Below are 19,360 nucleotides of genomic sequence, written 5' to 3'. Positions count from 1 at the left end.
ATGTACTCTTTAAATCTCTAAAATAGACAGCCTCTCAAATTAGCCAGAATTTATGCCATGTGTAACTTTAATGCAGCGGTGACCCACAGGTTGATAACTGCTGCTTTAATGTAACTTAATTGTCAAATTAGTATGTCATTATCAAATTAACAACATAAATATGAGAAACTTTTCTTAAAATATAAAATACAGTTAGAAAAGGCAAGGGTCTGATTCAGTTCTAATATAAGCCTAATATGTGCAGCCCTAAAAATAGTTCCCAAATACATTTTCAATATTCAAATTTTTCTCCAAAGGTTATTTTTAGAATTTCACTAAATATTTTTTCTACGTTTTCTTGTTTCTTAACTGGTCATTTCTGTTAGTGCTATGTTTGACATTAATATGTATTCTCAAGACATATCATAATCAAACCAAAAGATAATTTACCTTTATAAGTATCATTATACATTATAAGAATATTATTTAAAAGGTAAATATCAGAAATATTTCTTAAAATAAGATTACCTGGTAGTAACCTAATTTTCAAAATCTGCGATTCTTCTTTTAAATCCGGAAGAGAAACCTTCAGATTAAAATTCTGTTGAAAAAAAATTTAATAAGTCCAAGTCTTAAATATTTAAAGTATTTTATCACTTCAATTCTGATTTATTTTTACTTTTTATTTTCATCATTATAGATATATACTTAGCAATTTTATATTGACTAAAATTATACAGATATATATAAGAGATGCAGGTAAAAAAATTGATATATTGCTTCTTTACAGACAATAGTCTTTTCAGATTTATAAGACATAATCTCTAAATAATGACCAAAATAAAAATGGATATAAAGAATGTAGGGAAAAAGTCAATTGGATAAAATCAAGAATCCAGAAATCTCCAAATGAAACATAGTATTCTGGAATAGATCCTGGAATAGAAAAAATACTAGTGAAAAATCTGAGGAAATGTAAATATAGTCCATATTTTTACAGTACTGTGTCAATGTTCATTTCTTTTTCTTTTTTCCTGAAATGAGAAGCGAGGAGGCAGAGAGACAGACTGCTGCATACATCCAATGAGGATCCACCTGGCAAGCCCACTAGGGAGCAATGTTCTGCCCATCTGGGCCATTGCTCCATTGCAATCAGAGCCATTCTAGCACCTGAGGCAGAGGCCATGGAGCCATCCTCAGCACCAGGGCCAACTTGCTCCCATGGAGCCTTGGCTGCAGGAGGGAAAGAGAGAGATAGAGAGAAAGGAGAGGGGGAAGGGTGGAGAAGCAGATGGGTGTTTCTTCTGTGTGCCCTGGCTGGGAATCAAATCTGGGACTTCCACACACCTGTCCGATGCTCTACCACTGAGCCAACCAGCCAAGGCCAATGTTCATTTCTTAGTGTGGATAAATATAGAATGGTTACATAAGATTGTAATAGAGGAAGAGGGTGAAGAGTATATGTAAACTCTATATACTACCTTTTAACTATTCTGTATATATAAAGTTATTTCAAAAAAAAGTTTTTTAAAATCTAGAAATCTTTTTAGTAAGTTTATCTCGTGAAAATCAAATTTTCCATGAATTCAAGTTCTTACTCCAAAAAAATCTGAATTAAAAAAGATGTAAAAAACTTGATCTTTGATTTGATTATACACTGAAATATAGTATATAGTACTTAAATTCAGTTCTAATTTAAAAATTATTTTGAGAGGGAAAAATTTAAATATATATTGGAGGTAATGATATAATAAAAAAAAGTAAGAATACTTAAGTCAATGGTTCTCAAAGTGTATGCCAGGGCACACTGGTGTGCCCTAGATTCCCAGGTGCGCCCTATAATACCATATTTCCAGAGAAATATGTGCCTGTTGGGGACCAAAAACCAACAGGGTTTTTTGAGTTTAGATTTTTGAGCGAAAGAGAGGTGTGGGGAACTGGCTGTAAGCTGATAGTCTACCCAACCTCCCACCTCACTTGCCTGTTTGGGTTGCAAAAGGCTGTTAAACTGTGGTGCTGGATTGTTTGCACTACCCCCCATGTTCCCTGGAAAGAATAGAGGCAAGTTTCTTCTATCCTTTGTTTGGTGTAAAGTTAAGATATATGTATGGTGAGGTTTTCTGCACTTGGTAAAATTATTGGGTTGCCTTGGAAACGTGATCAGAGACCACTGATTTGCCAATGGCCTCACTTTGCCCTATAAATAAAGCAAGATGTGGGTTTTGAGCATGCTTTGTTCTTGGCAGCAGCAATTACAGGGCCCTCCTGATCCTGTATTTTCTTGATTCTGCACCGTTCCCATTCGGGACCTGGAATTACAAGCTGCACTGGTTCGTGGCATGTGCCCAGATATAAAAATACAGTTACCTATTATACCACTTCATTACGGAAATACCGCTCTTTTTGTTAACACATCATTATTACATTTATTATTAACACATCATTATATTATTTTTAGATAAATACACCCAAATAAAATGGATAGATTTCTCAAAAAGAAGCATGATATTGAAGAATCTGATTCGGAAGTGAGCAAAAGTTAAGTGCAAATAAAATGGGACTTGAAGGCTGGTAGGCAGAATTTAATTTATAGCATTTTCCATCACTTAACACTGAACAATACGATTGGATTAGAAACCCATTCATGGAAGCTTCAAGTGATTTTGGTTTAAAATTAACAGAAGAACTGGCAGCTATATCCACTGATCGTGGATTGATGATTAAACATAAGGAATTGTCTCTTGAAGCCTTTTGGATTTCTACAAAAGAATAATATGTGGCAATATCTAAAAAAGCTTTGAACATTTTACTACAATTTTCAACATCCTATTTATGGAATTAGGATTTTCTACCCTTAACACAAGTAAGAGTAAAAAGAGAGGAATTCTTCAATGTGTTGATGAGAAAATGAGAGTTTGCCATTCAAATATATGCCTAAATATTGAAGAAATTCCTAGGACACATTAGGTTCGTGTATCTCATAAACACACAAATGAAAAAACTTAACATATTCGCACTGGGACCTGCTGAATTTACTAAATCTTAGTAAGAATGTATCTATATATAAAAAAAAAAAACTTTTTTGGCATTCTTTTACTTTTTAACTCCTCTATTTTACAATTTTAAAAAGTGTAACTCAAAAAATTTAACATAAAAATGTTTTTTAATGTCAGAATAAATTTAATTTTGAATTTATTTCATTTAATTACCATAAAAACATGCTTAGACTTTATATTTAATATTTGACTTAATTATTATAACATATTTCTCAGAAATTTGTATATAGTGCGCCTACAATTATTTGTAGAGTTTTAAATATGCCCCAACTTCAAAAAGTTTGAGAACCACTGACTTAAGTTATTAACCACAGTGTTCCCTTTAGTCATATAAAATCTATATACCTAAGTGAAAAATTACCATGGCTTTGGCCAGCTGGCTTAGTGCATAGAGCACTGGACTGGTGTGCATAAGTCCTGGGTTCGATCCCAGGGCACACATAAGAAGCGACCATCTACTTCTCTTCCTCCCCACCCTTCCCCTTCTTTTTCTCTTCCCCTCTTGCAGCCAGTGGCTCTACTGATTTGAGCATCCACTCCAGGCACTGAGTATAGCTTGGTTGATTCAAGCATTGGCCTAAGATGAGAATTGCTGGGTGGATTCCAGTCAGGGCACATGCAACAGTCTGTCTCACTATCTCCTTCCTCTCAATTAAGAAAAGACAAGAGGCCCTGGCCAGTTGGCTCAGCGGTAGAGCATTGGTCTGGTGTGTGCAAGTTCTGGGTTCAATTCCCCGTCAAGGCACACAGGAGAAGCGCCCATCTGCTCTCTACCCTTCCCCATCTCCTTCTTCTCTATCTCTCTCTTCCCCTCCTGCATCCAAGAATCCATTTGAGCAAGGATGGCCCAGGGGTGCTGAGGACGGTTCCATTGCCTCCACCTCAGGTGCTAGAATAGCTCCATCTGCAACAAAGCAACGCCCCAGATGGGCAGAGCATCAGCATCTGGTGGATCCCAGTCTGGTGCACATGGGAGTCTGTCTGCCTCTCCACTTCTAACTTTGGAAAAATACAAAAAATACAAAAAAAGAAAAGAAAAGAATATCTATCTTACTGGAGCTTATTCCTCCCTACATATTTCTCTTTATCCAAATACCAAACCCAATTATGTTTACAGAAATGAGCTAATGGTTTCCATATTATTTGTTTCTGTTCTAAGAATTCAAAAAAGGATGGGAAAAAAAAAAGAAAAAGTGGGTGCTGAAAATACCAGGGGCAACATTTTGTAAAGTATATAATTGTCTAACTACTATGCTGTATACCTGAAACCAATATAAAATATTGAAAGTAAACTGTAATTGAAAAATCAGAAGAAACAATACAGTACTGGATAACTGTACTGAACAATGGCTTTGAATGTGAAAAGATTGAAATAAAGATTAAGGAAGTTAAACGATATTTAATTAATAAATGTTTAACAAACACAACAGTAGCAAGCATGCCAATTTTTCTTAGAGATGTCAATGGTAAAAAGGTGGCATGGCCTTTATTACTTTTTAAGAACTTAACATTACTGTCATCCTGTTACAAAAGTAGGTTATTTAATTTTAAATTTACAATTTCATTTTTATCTTATAATAAACATGTATTATAACATTTATGTACAATGCTTACCTTGCCTTGACAAGAGTTTACAGAGCCCTTAGCTGTTACACCTCGAATTATACAATTTGGTCCCTTGGTTATTTCTTCATATTGTAAAGACAAACCACTGGAAAATAATAAATTATTTTTCAAGTTCTCCTCCAATACTTACAAATAAGCTACAAATATGTTTTGTTTTTTCTTATGCCCTACACAGGTTTACTTCACTTTTTAAATAGTATGTTTTTAAATAGAAATAACTGAATAGAAAAGCAAATTCCTATGATTTCTTTTCTAGAGAAAAATGATCCTACAAATATTGATAAGTGATACCAGTAAGCTAAACACTGCAAATGACAGATGTAATGTAAAATGTAAAAAGTGCATATATGGAATTTACAAGGTAGGACTTAAGTAAATGCTACACTATGCATATAAGCCAAAGGAGAAAATAAATCCAAATCGGCCAGGTTTAAGCATTTTTTTAGACTTTGCCATGGATTCTTCCTAATTTGTCACCCAATGAGATTTTAGAGAATTTTTGGCATCTAGTAAATGGCAAATTTAGATGAAGTCCAAAAAATCAAATACATATAGCTTTGCAATGAGGTAATCTTGTTACAATATATACTGAGATCTCAAATCTACTACCATGGGTGATCTGATTTCTTTCCTTTTTCTTTTAAAAATTTTTTCTATTTATTTGACAGAAAGAGAGAGAGAGAGAAAAGTATCAACTCGTTTAACTTAGTTGTTCCATTTAGTTGTGTACTCATTGATTACTTTTCATGCATGCTCTGATTGGGGGTCAAAACTGTGACCTTTGGTGCTCTGGGATGACACTTTATCCACTGAACCATCCAGCCAGGGCTGACAATCTGATTTCTAAATCACCTTTGAGAGCATGTAAATCCTTAGAGTATATTTTACTATACCAAGGAGTGAGGCGAAAAGTAAAAAGGAAAAGTACATTTTGATGAAGAAAAAGCCTAATTTGTCTGAAGAATAAAATTTAAACATTTACAAATTTTTCTGAGTAAATCATAAAAATTAAACAGCATGCTTTGCTTGAAAAAAGATGTAAAGTGGCATATAAGATAAAACAGAGTCCTTGAGGAAGATGGCACATTAAGGGTACTCATTTACTTTCACTATTTCATAAAAACTCAGTAATATGATAAAGATTTTTTAATTTCCTGTAAAAGACAAAGATACAAAAAAGGGAGGAAAAAGAGACAAGGACAACAAAACTTACTAAAACACAGGATTAACAATAGCAAATGACCTAGAAATTGAAAAATAAATTAACCCTACAATAGCAATGGAAAAACCTGGAAGCCAAGCTATACTACAGAATTCCCAAGAACCACTCAGTACCTGGGGGTACTAGGTACTTCTAGAAGTGGGGTCAAAAGAGAAAGGCAGGCCCTGACCAGCTGGCTCAGTGACTAGTGTGTCAGCCTACCATGTGGACATCCCAGGTTCAATCCCTGGTCAAGGTACATATGAGAAGCAACCATTAGCTTCTCTTCCCTGCCTTCTCTCCATACTCTCTCCCACTCTCACAGTCAGTGGCTCGTGTGGTTCAAGCATCATCCCTGGGTGCTGAGTGAGAATAGCTCAGCTGGTCCAAGCACATCAGCCTCAGGCATTGAGGATAGCTCAGTTTATTTGAACATCAGCCCCAGATGAATGTTGTTGGGTGGATTCTGGTTGGGGAACATGCAGGAGTCTGTCTATCTCTCAACCTCTCACTTAAAAAGAAAAGGCAAAACAAATAAACAGAGCCCTGGCCGGTTGGCTCAGCGGTAGAGCGTCAGCCTGGCGTGCGGGGGACCCGGGTTCGATTCCCGGCCAGGGCACATAGGAGAAGCGCCCATTTGCTTCTCCACCCCCCACCCCCTTCTTCCTCTCTGTCTCTCTCTTCCCCTCCCGCAGCCAAGGCTCCATTGGAGCAAAGATGGCCCGGGCACTGGGGATGGCTCCTTGGCCTCTGCCCCAGGCGCTAGAGTGGCTCTGGTCGCGGCAGAGTGACGCCCCGGAGGGGCAGAGCATCGCCCCCTGGTGGGCAGAGCATCGCCCCTGGTGGGCGTGCCGGGTGGATCCCGGTTGGGCGCATGTGGGAGTCTGTCTGTCTCTCTCCATTTCCAGCTTCAGAAAGAAAAAAAAACAAAAACAAAAACAAATAAACAGACAAATAAGTAAATAAATGTTAAAATCTATATCCCCAGATCTCCCTTCTCTGCCTCTGGCAGATGACTAAAAGTTTATTCTCTGAAAAAGGCTAAGGCAGAGACTTTTTAACCAAGAGAAAGCATGTAAGTCCAAGGAGAGGGTAAAATACTAAAAAAGAATAGAAAGGATAATCCTGTATAAATGCATATAGACACTGAGACCTATTCTCACTCTAGTCTTGTGACTGGATGGGTTAACAACCTGGAGAGCCCAACTACTCCCCAGGCAAAAGAATAAAGATTTTTGAGAGAACAGCCCAACCTAATGAAAAATGAAAACAAAAAACAAAACCTCAAGATTGATGACAGGGTTTCCCTCCAAGAAAAGGTTACAGACACATCACCCCATACTGGATGGAGTTCGGTCAACAGGATTTCCCACCCTCTGAGTCTCCCCCATCTGCACTTTAGTTCTCCACTCAATTATAAGTAGATAACCAATGATTACCAGAAATCTGAAGGAAAGAGATGACAACCAACATAAAGCAACTAACCTGGAGACAACAGAGATTAGCTGTGTAGGCAAAGTTTTGTTCTTTTTTTAAACACCATTAAATTATCAGGGAAAAAAGGTATTACATTCATAAAACAAAAAGAACATCTTCAAAAGAATATTCAGTAAATAGGAAGAACCTTTGAAAATTAATTATGGCAGAAAGGGGAAACTCAAAAAATTATAAACTTGAGAAAAATCTTTCAAAAGAGAAAGCAGAAGAAACAAAAAGATGAAGAAAAACAGAATAATTAGGAAAATCAGAGAACCAGTCTAGAAGATTCAATATTAAATATATAAGGATCCCAGAAATAGAAAAAGTAATGATGGAAGATAGAAAATGAAGTACTTCAAATAATGAAAAGACCTATACAGACAGGTACTGATATAAATTTTTGCTCTGTTAAAAATAAAACGTAGAGCCTGACCAGGCGGTGACTCAGTGAATAGAGCATTGGACTGGGACACAGAGAACCCAGGTTCGAAGCCCCGAGGTTGCTGGCATGAGTGCAGGCTCATCTGGTTTGAGCAAGGCTCACCTGCTTGAGCCCAAGGTCTCTGGCTTGAGCAAGGGATCACTTGCTCTGCGGTACCCCCACCCCCGCCCCGTCAAAGCATATATGAGAAAGCAGTCAATGAACAACTAAGGTGCCACAACGAGGAACTGATACTTCTCATCTCTCTCCCTTCCTATCTGTCCCTCTCTTTGTCTCTCTCTGTTGCTGTAACAAAAACAACAACAGCAAAACAAACAAAATAAATAGAAGGTAGATCATACAAGTGTCCAGAAAGAACACACAGAAACATGAAAAGAAAGATTAACCAAGTTTAAATTTATCAGCAACAATGAAAGCTCAATAACAGAAATGAAATGCTTTTATAATTTTGACAGAAAATTAGTGTCCAATTTTTAATTCAATCAATCAAATGTCAGGGTAGAATAAAGACATTTTCAGACAATAATTTTATCTCAGATGTACCCTTTCCTAGGAAACAAATGAAGGAAAAACTTCAGCAAAAGAAGAGGGACAAGAGATTCTTTTAAAAAAGTGGAAGACTCATAAAAGATTAAATGCCAAATAAAATAAGCCACTTCACAGATTCACAATTCAGAAATGTTTTCTCAGGGACCTCAGAGCCATCTGTAGAAAGTATAATCATCAAAGAAGACAAAAGCCCCTATCGTACAGTTTCCTGGATCTGACTTATAGTCAGCTGATTCTAAAATTCAAACCCTACATCTAGACATAAAGATACTTAGCAATTTATCTTAAAAACATGAACATAATGAGTTGTTTCCACTTATCTATATAAAAGAATAATATCTTCTACTGTCTTTGCAATCTATAATGAATTACCTAAGATGAACATCACATTCTGACTTAATGTTTCTCAATAATAAAATTATTGTCTTTCTCTTCTACATTTGCAAAGAATATATTCTAGGTTGGGAGTAAGCTTTGTTTTTTATTTTATTTCCCCAATACAGAAGACAAAGGGAATCCCCAGGATAAAAGTGAAGGAAGATCACAGAATGAAAATTGTTACTGAGCATTGAAACATCTGGTCTAGACTGGAATACAACACAAGGTCCAAGAAAGATATCTCCAAGAACATGAAACTAATGGATTATCTATGCACTTAAACATCTTAAGACAAGACCAGACAACTGGCAGATGATTTAGGGTTATTAAACTTAGCAAAGAAAAAGCAAAACAACAAAGTTTTGCAACAGAGAAAGTGATTAACATTTACATACACTTGTAATAAAATAAACACTAATTATAGATCAAGCCAGAATATAACTTTATTGAAGAAGAAACAAGTAGGAGGCTTATTTGTAATAGAAGTGGCATCAAACGAATATGTTTTCATCTATCATAGTCAGCAGATAATTCTTAAAACAAACCGAAGATGCAAGAAATAGCAGTAGTCTGACCAGTGGTGGTGCAGGGATAGAGAGTTGACCTGGGACGTTGAGGTCCCCAGTTCAAACCCCTGAGGTTGCCGGCTTGAGGATGCCAGCCTGGGTGTTCCTTGGCTTGAGCACGGGCTTGCTCAGGATCGTCAACATGATCCCTAGGTCACTGGCTTGAGGCCAAAGATCCCTGGCTTAATCCCAAGGTTGCTGGCTTGAACAAGGGGTCATGGGCTCAGTTTGAGCTCCCCAGTCAAGGCACATATCAGAAGCAATCAATGAACAACTTAAGTGAAGCAACTAAGAGCTGATGCTTCTCATCTCTCTCCTCCTTCCATTTCCCTAAGTTGAAAAAAAAAAAAAAAGAGAGAGAGAGAGAAAGAGAGAGAGAGAGAAGAGAAATAGCATTATAAGTTACAGAGGTCCTGGCCAGTTGGTTCAGTGGCAGAACATCAGCCTGGAGTGTGGATGGCCCAGGTTCAATTCCTGGTCAAGGCACACAGAAGAAGTGACCATCTTCTTCTCCACCTGCCCCCCTTCTCTCTCTCTCTCTCTCTTCCTCTCCCCCAGACAAGGCTCAATTAATTTGAGCATGTAGGCCCTGAGTGCTGATGATGGCTCAGTGAAGTTTCCGCCTCAGGTGCTAAAAATAAGGTAGCTCAGTTGAGAGCATGGCCTTAAATGGGTAGAGTACTGGCCCCAGGCAAAGGTTGCCGGGTGGATCCCAGCCAGGGCACATGTGGGAGTCCATCTCTCTATTCACCCTCCTCTCATTTGGAAAAGAAGAAAATTAAAAAAAAAAAAGAAGTTACTAAAAGATTCAAGTGCAAAAGTTAAAAGTGGTTCACTTCTTAACAAGTGGTTTATAGGTGGGATGAAAAGGGCCGATGGAGGAAGTGCTCTTTTTTTTTATAACAAGCCTTATCAAATGATTTGATTCTTTAGGCAATATATATAACTATTTTTTTAAAATGTAAGTAACACTAAAAACAAAACAAACCTCGCCCAAGAAAGCCATTGAGGACAATAGACTACTTTACTGAAGATAAATTCACATTGCTATGTCACCAATTTTTTTAAAAGTCCAAAATTTTAAATATCAATATATGTATATGGCACAAAGACTGCCTTTGTAAAAATATCCTATCAAAAATAAGGTGGAAGTTATAACTGATAACAGGTTAACAATTACAGGTATCAAATAATGCACTAATATTTCCCATTTGTAACTAAATGGATTCTTTTAGTGTTTTTTGTTTTTTTTTTAAATTTTTTTTTTATTTATTCATTTTTAGAGAGGAGAGAGAGGGGGAGAGAGAGAAACAGAGAGAGAAGTGGGGAGGAGCTGGAAGCATCAACTCCCATATGTGCCTTGACCAGGCAAGCCCAGGGTTTCGAACCGGCGACCTCAGCATTTCCAGGTCGACACTTTATCCACTGCGCCACCACAGGTCAAGCTAGTGTTTTATTTTTAAACAAACATGTTTAAGTACACTTAAACCTTGAACAACATGGGCTTGAGTTACTCAGGTTCACTTATATGCAAATATTTTAAAATAAATACTGTAAATATAATTTTATCTTCCTTATAATTTTCTTAACATTTTTTCTTTAGTTTACTTTTTAGAAGAATAGAGTATGTAATACATATGACATACAACATATGTGTTAATGACTATGTTATTAGTGAGGCTTCCAGTTAACAGGTGACTATTACTTCAGTTTGGGGGGATTCAAAAGTTAAATGCAAATTTTTGATTGTACAGCGATTGATGACCCTAATCCCCACATTGTTCAAGAGACAGCTGTATTTTTTTTTTAAGAGACAGCTGTATTAAACTCTTTCATTAATGCTTAATATTCAAATGAATGTGATATGTCAAAAGAAAAATACTTTTTGCAAATTAAGAGAATAAAAGTGAAAAATTCAGTTTTGAATAGTTTTATACCCATACATTGCTTCTCAAAAATTTAACCATGGTATAAATCTAGACATTAAACTAACTACACCCCACTAATCTGTGAGCTTCTAGAAGGCAAATACAATGTCCTTCCTCACTTCCATATGTCCAGTTAAACAAATGCCTGGAATATACATAGTACATGTTCAAATGACTGAAACAGTATATGATTATACTACAAGGGCAAAAAAATACATACAGACAACAAAACAAAGCATACTTAAAAAGTGGGCCCAAAAAACCAAATTTGGCAGCCAATGCTAGAAAGAAATACTTGGCATTCTTGCTCTAAAAACTGATGAAGAATTTCTTCTTAGGCGCCACAAAAAAAAAAAAAAAAAGGCAGAACAATGAAACTCAATTATATCACTGGACACACTGTTAAGTTTCCAAGAGCTATTTCTTTTTTTTTTTTTTTTTTTTTGTATTTTTCTGAAGTTGGAAACGGGGAGGCAGTCAGACAGACTCCTGCATGCGCCCGACCGAGATCCACCCGGCACACCCACCAGGGGGTGATGCTCTGCTGCAACCAGAGCCATTCTAGTGCCTGAGGCAGAGGCCACAGAGCCATCCTCAGCGCCCGGGGCCAACTTTGCTCCAATAGAGTCTTGGCTGCGGGAGGGGAAGAGAGAGACAGAGAGGAAGGAGAGGGGGAGGGGTGGAGAAACAGGTGGGCGCTTCTCCTGTGTGCCCTGGCCGGGAATTGAACCCGGGACTCCTGCACGCCAGGCCGACGCTCTACCGCTGAGCCAACTGGCCAGGGCCCCAAGAGCTATTTCTTTTTTTTTTTTTTTTTTTTTTTTTTGGATTTTCTGAAGCTGGAAACGGGGAGAGACAGTCAGACAGACTCCCGCATGCGCCCGACCGGGATCCACCCGGCACGACCACCAGGGGCCATGCTCTGCCCACCAGGGGGCGATGCTCTGCCCATCCTGGGCGTCGCCATGTTGCGACCAGAGCCACTCCAGCGCCTGGGGCAGAGGCAAAGGAGCCATCCCCAGCGCCCGGGCCATCTTTGCTCCAATGGAGCCTCGGCTGCGGGAGGGGAAGAGAGAGACAGAGAGGAAGGCGCAGCGGAGGGGTGGAGAAGCAAATGGGCGCTTCTCCTGTGTGCCCCGGCCGGGAATCGAACCCGGGTCCTCCGCACGCTAGGCCGACGCTCCACCGCTGAGCCAACCGGCCAGGGCCCAAGAGCTATTTCTTAATATAAGTCAATTACATCACTCTAAAGGACTATTAAGTAAAGTCAAATTATGAGAAAGGTCTCGCATTTGCATGAAAAGCATATACTTCATTGCTATAGATTTTAAAATAAATCAAACTAAATTAGCAGGCTAAAAACCTAGTGGGCAGTATCTCTCAGTTTAAAGGGCTGTAACTTCTAAGCAAATCACAAAATAAAGACATTTTAACTAATATTACCAGGCAACATCATATCATACTTGCCAAAAGAAATGGAGTAAGAAAAACAGAGCTATCAGTTTTACATAAACACCTTTAATAGTACCTCCAGTCAAAACGTAAACTTCAGGGAGTCAATTTATATATGATCCTGCGGTCACAAAAAATAGCTTCAGCTAAAGAAATTCTCCAATATCATAAAAACCACTAAACATTTTAATGATAATACTGAAGGTAACCACATACAAAATACTTAAGCCAAAAAAAACCAAGAGAGTAAATGCTTATTAACAAATATACAAAGTCAAATACGAGTTGCTACTTCAAATTACCTTGCTTCAAGAACTGGCTGAATATCATTTATTAGTGGACTAGTATGACCAAATTCATCCTGAATCACCAGAGGGATATTGAATGGAACTCCAACACGAAAAGGAGGATCCAGAAGACCGAATGAAAACTTCTCCGGCTTACCCTCTTTAAAAACAAAGGTATAAATGAAAAGCAAATTCATTGGTCAGAAAATTCATTGTAGGTCAGAAACAGATCCATTTATAATGGGAAATTAAACTATGATAAAGATGACATTTTCAATCTATGTGAAAATTACATAAATTATATCTATAATCCACTTGGGAAAATAGTAGTTAGATATCTATCTCATACAATACATAAAAGTAAAATTCTGAAAGTAGAGATTATTAGAATATAATAAAGAATATATGTATAACCTTATCACAGGAAAAACTAAGGCAACATATTAAATATATAATAGGTTAAAAAAGATTTACTTGATAAAGTTAAAATATCTTATTAGATATAATAAACACAGTTAAAAGAGAAGTCCTTTATGAGAAAATATTTGGTTTCGGTACTGGCTGGGTTGCTAAGTAAATAGAGCATCCTCTCAGTTGTATTAAGGTCACAGGTCCAATCTCAGGTCACGGCACATACAAGAAGCAACCACTGACTGTACAACTAAATGGAACTAAGTGGAACGAGTTGATGCTTTACCCCCCTCCAAATCTAGGGAAAAAAATTTTTAGAAAAAGAAAAGATTTGTAACACATGTAACACAGGATTAAAATTCAGAAAACATAAAATGTCCTCTAAACCAGCTATTTTCAAAGTGTTGCGTCTAGTCTAACAGTTTCAGCCATCCCTGGGAAATTATTAGAAATACACATCCTAGGGTTCACCTCAAACCTACTTAGTCAGAAACTCTGGGAGTGATGACCAGTAGTCTGTTTTAATGAGACCTCCAGGTAACTCAGATAGAAGCTCTAATTTGAGAACCAAAGCTTTCACTACTGAAATAGCAACAGCAAACGCACAGGCTTTTACGGAGCACATAACAGGTCTAATAAAGGCTTTTAAAGAGATGCACAACCTAATAATTTAAGGCATAATTTAACTGCTAACCAGGGCAGTGGTTCTCAAAGTGTGCGCCAGGGCGCACTGGTGTGCCGTAGATTTCCAGGTGCGCCCTACAGTATCCCAGAGAAATGTGTGCCTGTTGGGGACCAAAAAACCAACAGGGTTTTTGGAGTTTAGATTTTTGGGAACAGAGGTGTGGAGAATTGGCTGTAAACTGTCAGTCTGCCCAACCCCCACCTCACTTGCCTGACTAGGTTGCAAAAGGCTGTTAAGCTGTGGTGCTGGATTGTTTACACTACCCCCTATATTCCTCGGAAAGACTGGAGGCAAGTTTCTTCTATCCTTTGTTTGGTGTAAAGTTAAGATGATATGTATGGTGGGGGTTTTCTGCACTCTAGACAATTAAGAGTAAAAAGAGAGGAATTCTTCAATGTATTTGCAAGGAAGTGAGTTTGCGTTTCAAATACATGCCCAAACACTGAAGAAATCGCTAGGACACATCAGGCTCATGTTTCTTATAAACACAAGGATGAAAAAACTTAACACATTCGCGCCAGGACCTGCTGAATTTACTAAATTTTAGTAAGAATGTATCAATATATATAAAAAAGATAACTTTTTGTCTTTTTTTTAACCCCTTTTTTACAATTCTAAAAAGCATAACAAAAAATGTAACATGTTTTTTAATGTCAGAATAAATTTAATTTTGTTGTATTTATTTCATTTATCATAAAAGCACGCTTGGACTTTATATATTTTTTCTTTAATATTTGACTTATTATATTTCTCAGAAATTTGTATATAGTGCGCCTACAATTATTTGTAGGATTTTGAATGCACCCCAACATCAAAACGTTTGAGAACCACTGAACTAGGGTAAATAAAAATATAGGCTGGTTAGGAAAGATTATAGGGAAACCAGAACACTCAGTCTGTTGGAGAGGGTACTACAACCTTTGGGAAGGCAAACTGACAGTAAATATATCTAAAATGTTAAAGTGCATTCACTTTAGTTTGGCAATTCTATCTCGTGGTATCCACCCTAGAGAAATTCTAGCACAAAGCTGGATAACCGTCCTCCCATATACCAATATATTGTAGTTTATAAGAGCCAAAGAACTGGAAAGCAATTAAAATGTGTATCGACAGAAAACTGCTTAAACTACGGCACCCTGATACTATGGAATGTGTTCCACAGTTGTTAAAAAAAATATATGGAAGATTTAGATGTCCAACAAGTAAAAATCTCAATGGTGGCCCATCTCATTAAAGAAGACAAACTGATCACAAACACTTGCTTATATCACCTCTCTCCAAAACCCCATAATAATGACACTACAGAATTTTTATTTTAATGAGAGAGGGAGAGAGGGGGGGACAGACAGGAAGGGAGAGAGATGAGAAGCATCAACTTGTTGCGGCACTTTAGTTGTTCATTGATTGCTTTCCCATATATGCCTTGATCAGGGGGCTCCATCTGAGCCAGTGACCCCTTGCTCAAGTCAGCAACCTTGGGCTCAAGTCAGTGACCATGGAGTCATGTCTATGATCCCACGCTCAAGTTGCTGACCCTACGTTCAAGCTGCTGAGCCTGTGCTCAAGCTGGTAACCTTGGGGTTTTGAACCTGCGCCCTTAGCATCCCAGGTTGATGCTCTATCACTGCTCCACAGCCTGGTCAGGCAGAAATTTTTTTTTAAAGAAGCCTAAGCCTACAAAAACAGTCAAGAATAAAGACAACAGTAATAGAATATGAAAGATGGAGAATATATAGAAAAGTGTCACTGACTTAGCAGAAAGAACCAAGAAACTGAAATCCTCAATTACAGCAAAGCAAGCAGAGAAGCAATCTAATACATTCTGTAGCACACCTAGAAGTCTCAGGAATAGCTGAATCAAGTTGGATTGAAAGAGAAATAAAAAAAGAAGACCTGAAGTCTATAGAAAAAACAATTCCACAATCCCCACCACTCGAGTTAGCTGCCTTCCTCAGTCCCAGCAACAGACAGGGAAGACTTAAAAGAGTAGGTCTAAGGAGTAAGGAAAACAGCAGAGGTCTAAGGAGTAAGGAAAACAGCAGTGTCAAAATTTACTAAAAATAAGAAAATCAAGTGAAAGATTATATACTAAATGTGAGACTCTGAACAGTCTTCTCCAGCTTGGCTCCCCAAATGCTGGCACCTAGGTGTGTATCCTCCTAGTATGAGAATAGACAGCTCCACTCTGAGGACTGAACAAAAAGAAAAACCTAAATATTTCCACATCATAATCTCCCTAAAATAAAAGCTCTCAAATGTCCTATTCTTTTTTTGTTTTTGTGACAGAGATAAAGAGAGAGACAGAGAGAAAGACAGATAGGGACAGACAGACAAGAAGGGAGAGAGATGAAAAGCATCAATTCTTCGTTGCAGCACCTTAGTTGTTCATTGTTTTCTCATATGTACCGTGACTGTGGGCTCCAGCAGACCTACTGACCCCTTGCTCAAGCCAGCGACTTTGGGTTCAAGCTGATGAGCTGTACTCAAACCAGATGAGCCCGTGCTGAAGCTGGCGACCTCAGGGTTTTGAACCTGGGTCCTCTGAGTCCCAGTCTGATGCTCTATGCACTATGCCACCGCCTGGTCATGCTCAAATGTCCTATTCTTAAATGTGAGAAAAACACCACTCATACAAGAGAGCATTTAATAAGAAAGACCCACAGCAAACATGAAAAAAAAAAAAGTAACATGGAAGAAACATGACGAATAAAGTTTAAAAACTTTAAGAAAATTCATCATTATAGGCTCAGAGAATTAATAAAAATTAGTGAATCCATAAGGTAGGAAGACAGTACACTAAAAGGAAATAAACAGGGAATGAAAAATACATTTTAGAAACTAAAAATAAAATGACAGCTTAAAATAAAACACAACTCAATAGAATGTGTAGAACAGATAGAATCTAGAAAAAACAATTATCAGTACTTCAGTCAAGAGGTCCAACATCTTAATTTCAGATGTTAAGAAAGACAAACAGGAAATCAAAGTAATTCAAGGAAAACTCCTACAATTTAAAATTTCAGATAATGGGACATACAAAAAATAACTAATTCACTAAATATTTGGGTGTTGGAAAAGGATTCACATGCAAAAGTCAAGAATCAGAATAGCTTTAGACTTTACCAGCCACAATGAAAGCTAGAAAACAATGTCTTTAAAATTTAGAAGAAATATAACTGTCAAGAAGAATTTATAGGTCATTTAAGAATAAAGTGCTCATGCAATTGGTTGCACATCTTTTACTAAATTATCAATCTATTCCTCCTTAATTTAAAGTGCCACCTTTGGCATATACTTATGTAATAGTGTTTTGCTTACCTATAACAGAAAATTTAATTGCTTTAGATGGCAGTGGTCTTCCAGCGTAAGTGTCTGCATTACTTTCATTTAACACAACTTGTAATTTCAATGTATAATTCCCCAACTTTTGAATATTTTCTGGGAAAAATTAAGAAGAAATTATAAATCAAGGCAACATAATACTGATATAATTTTTTAACTTTCAGAATAACTTACCCATTTTTTTAAACCAGTAAGGCCATTTACCTCCATGTTGACTAATATGTGAAATAATTTCTTTATTTCCATTTAAAGCTTAATAAAAGAAAACAAAAAGCAATAATTATACTTGTGAAGCTGAATACAGAATATAAATATAAAATATCACAACAGCATCAAATATTTCTTTTTCTGTGGTAATTTAAAAAATACTTTTGAAACTCTTAAAGACCTAAAGCTACCCTATGCAAGGTAACAGCATAATGAAAATTTACGCATTCAGCTCATTAAATTCCCTCATTTCAATTCCTAAAACTTATCTGTAAATACACTTGGATAGGACAATCAAAAGAATGCAGAAATATATTTTGATAATAAAATTCATTTTCTCAGCCCTGGCTGGTAGCTCAGTGGATTGAGCATCAGCCCAGCATATGGACGTTCCAAGTTTAATTCTTGGTCATGGCACACAAAAAAAGTGACCACCTGCTTCTCTCCCCCTCCCTCTCCTTCTCTCCCTCTCCCCCTCCCACAGCCAGTGACTTGATTGGTTAGAGTGTTGGCCTCGGGTGCTGAGGACGGCTTGGTTGGTCTGAGTGCATAAGCCTCAGGCACTAAAAATAGCTAGACTGATTTGGCCCCAGGCAGGGGTTGCCAGGTGAATCCAGGTTGGGGTGCATGCAAGAGTCTGTCTCATTATCTTCCCTCCCCTCACTTAACAAAAACTCAAATTATGCATAACACACTTGAAATCCTTAACATATAAATTCCAATGGGTCTATCAGACTGCTAGGTGATCATTAAATATATAAAGATATTTAAACCTTTACTATACATTTAAGGACACTATTAAGGATCCAAATTAATTTGTAAATACTTACAGTGTAATATAACTTTGAGCTCAACCAGGAGTTTCTTTGAACCACCATGACTTGTTCCTGGAAGCTTTTGCATTGCTTCCCCTTTTTTATTTAGTATTTCAATCCTTAGCGCACCTATTGGTCCAAAATTTAAAGTAAGCAGAGTGTTTTAGTTACACCTAATGAATCTGACAATTCTGATAGGTCTTCAAACTGCATTTTAGAATTGGAAATTAAGACACAAAAAAAGCCTTTCTTCAGTATTAAGGAAAAACAAACCAAAAACATACCAATGGGGGTTCCAGCAGGCCTAATCTCATTAGGCTGCAATTCATCTCCTTCAGGCCAAGTTACTGACAATCTATCGGGGAGCCTAGTAGAAAACCAGCATATTAATGTTTCACAAATGGTGTTAATTATGGTCTTAACTAGAAAAACAGAAGTTAATAGAAATGTTAATATTTATTTCTCATATATTTTGAAAGGTTAAATCTGAAATTCTGTATGACTAATAATTTAAAAGTTTTCTCTCTAACCATCACAGTAGCTACTAAAAAAGTCAGGCAAAAACTCTTGGTACTGAGCCTGAAATTGCCATTTTTTTGTGAATTTTATATTCATTTATAGTACAATTTACCCTTTGGAAATGGAATAAATTCTTAAGAATAAAAGAATTACTAGTGAGAATCAAAATGATTACATCATTAGCTATATGAGTCACAAATTGAGTTTTTTATTCCCATTTCCTTTTACTCCTTTTGTACTAATCTCTACTTCTCAAAATCACTACAATTTTCTTATTCTTTTTAATTTTTAATTTATTGTGTTAACATGGATTCAAGTATTCCACTCAATATAACAGCCTCACCCTACACCCCCGTGTCCTCTACTACACCCCCTTTGCCCTGCTCTCCCAGATTCCCCTCCTCCTCCTTCTGGGATTTGCTGTCCTGTTTATCTGTA

The 19,360-nt window shown here is 37.2% G+C and overlaps 1 protein-coding gene across 1 annotated transcript in view; it reads right to left on the bottom strand.

The window, feature by feature from the left end:
* Positions 1-19,360, bottom strand: part of SMCHD1 (structural maintenance of chromosomes flexible hinge domain containing 1) — a 176,891-nt gene that overhangs the window by 85,124 nt on the left and 72,407 nt on the right. Inside the window, exons 16-22 of the mRNA XM_066246162.1 lie at positions 18,688-18,770; positions 18,419-18,532; positions 17,556-17,633; positions 17,358-17,477; positions 12,959-13,103; positions 4,650-4,746; positions 508-580 (exon numbers count right to left, since the gene is read on the bottom strand). Of these exons, the coding sequence (XP_066102259.1) occupies positions 508-580; positions 4,650-4,746; positions 12,959-13,103; positions 17,358-17,477; positions 17,556-17,633; positions 18,419-18,532; positions 18,688-18,770 (710 nt within the window). The remainder of the gene's footprint in view (positions 1-507; positions 581-4,649; positions 4,747-12,958; positions 13,104-17,357; positions 17,478-17,555; positions 17,634-18,418; positions 18,533-18,687; positions 18,771-19,360) is intronic.

Source organism: Saccopteryx bilineata, chromosome 11 (genome assembly GCF_036850765.1).
Source record: "Saccopteryx bilineata isolate mSacBil1 chromosome 11, mSacBil1_pri_phased_curated, whole genome shotgun sequence".
In the NCBI taxonomy this organism is placed as follows: domain Eukaryota; kingdom Metazoa; phylum Chordata; class Mammalia; order Chiroptera; family Emballonuridae; genus Saccopteryx; species Saccopteryx bilineata.
The sequence above is the reverse complement of the archived record's forward strand: the minus strand, read 5'-3'. Positions and strand labels throughout refer to the sequence as shown.